At 67.6% G+C, this 568-nt stretch overlaps 1 protein-coding gene across 1 annotated transcript in view; it reads right to left on the bottom strand.

Annotated features, from left to right (window-relative positions):
• Positions 1 to 185, bottom strand: part of LOC104077144 (mas-related G-protein coupled receptor member H-like) — a 918-nt gene extending 733 nt beyond the window's left edge. The window contains exon 1 of the mRNA XM_009578269.1: positions 11 to 185. Coding sequence (XP_009576564.1) covers positions 11 to 185 — 175 coding nt within the window. The remainder of the gene's footprint in view (positions 1 to 10) is intronic.
• Positions 186 to 568: the final 383 nt, after the last annotated feature.

Genomic DNA, 568 nt, shown 5'->3' with positions numbered 1-568 from the left:
GGTTCCCGGCGGTGCCGGCAGCTTAGGAGCCAGAGGACGGCCCCGTTCCCCACCAGCCCGCAGAGGCAGATGAGCAGCGTGACACCGTCTATGGCCACGTCGGTGACCTCTACCCTGCACGGGTTGTCTCCATTGGTCTCCGGCACAGGTGATGTGGGAGGTGGGGATATCTGGTTCAGCTCCATGACGGGAGGCGGGATGTGGTCCCCAGCTGCGGTCAGAGCGGACAGGGAGTTAGTGGGACCCCAAGAGCAAGAAGGATGTGTCGGGGAGAGGTGTCCTGGTGACGTGGCACAGCAGGGTGGGGACAGGGGAGTGACGGGAGGGCAGGGGGGTGAGTGCGGAGGAGAGGTTGGAGGGGCTCCAGGCACCCCGAGGGAGGATGCGCGTGGGAGCGGTGACAGGGGCTGCGGGGAGCTCCGGGGAGACGCAAGCAGCTCCCCGGGCTGGGCTCCGATCCCGACCCCCTACCTTTCCAGCAGCCTGGGGCCGAGTGCCCACGCGTCCGAGCGGGGCACGCTCCCTCCCTCCGGCTCTCCTCGCCACGATCTTCTCAGATGAGGAGAAT

Source organism: Fulmarus glacialis, unplaced genomic scaffold (assembly GCF_000690835.1).
Source record: "Fulmarus glacialis isolate BGI_N327 unplaced genomic scaffold, ASM69083v1 scaffold11475, whole genome shotgun sequence".
NCBI classification, from domain to species: domain Eukaryota; kingdom Metazoa; phylum Chordata; class Aves; order Procellariiformes; family Procellariidae; genus Fulmarus; species Fulmarus glacialis.
The sequence above is the reverse complement of the archived record's forward strand: the minus strand, read 5'-3'. Positions and strand labels throughout refer to the sequence as shown.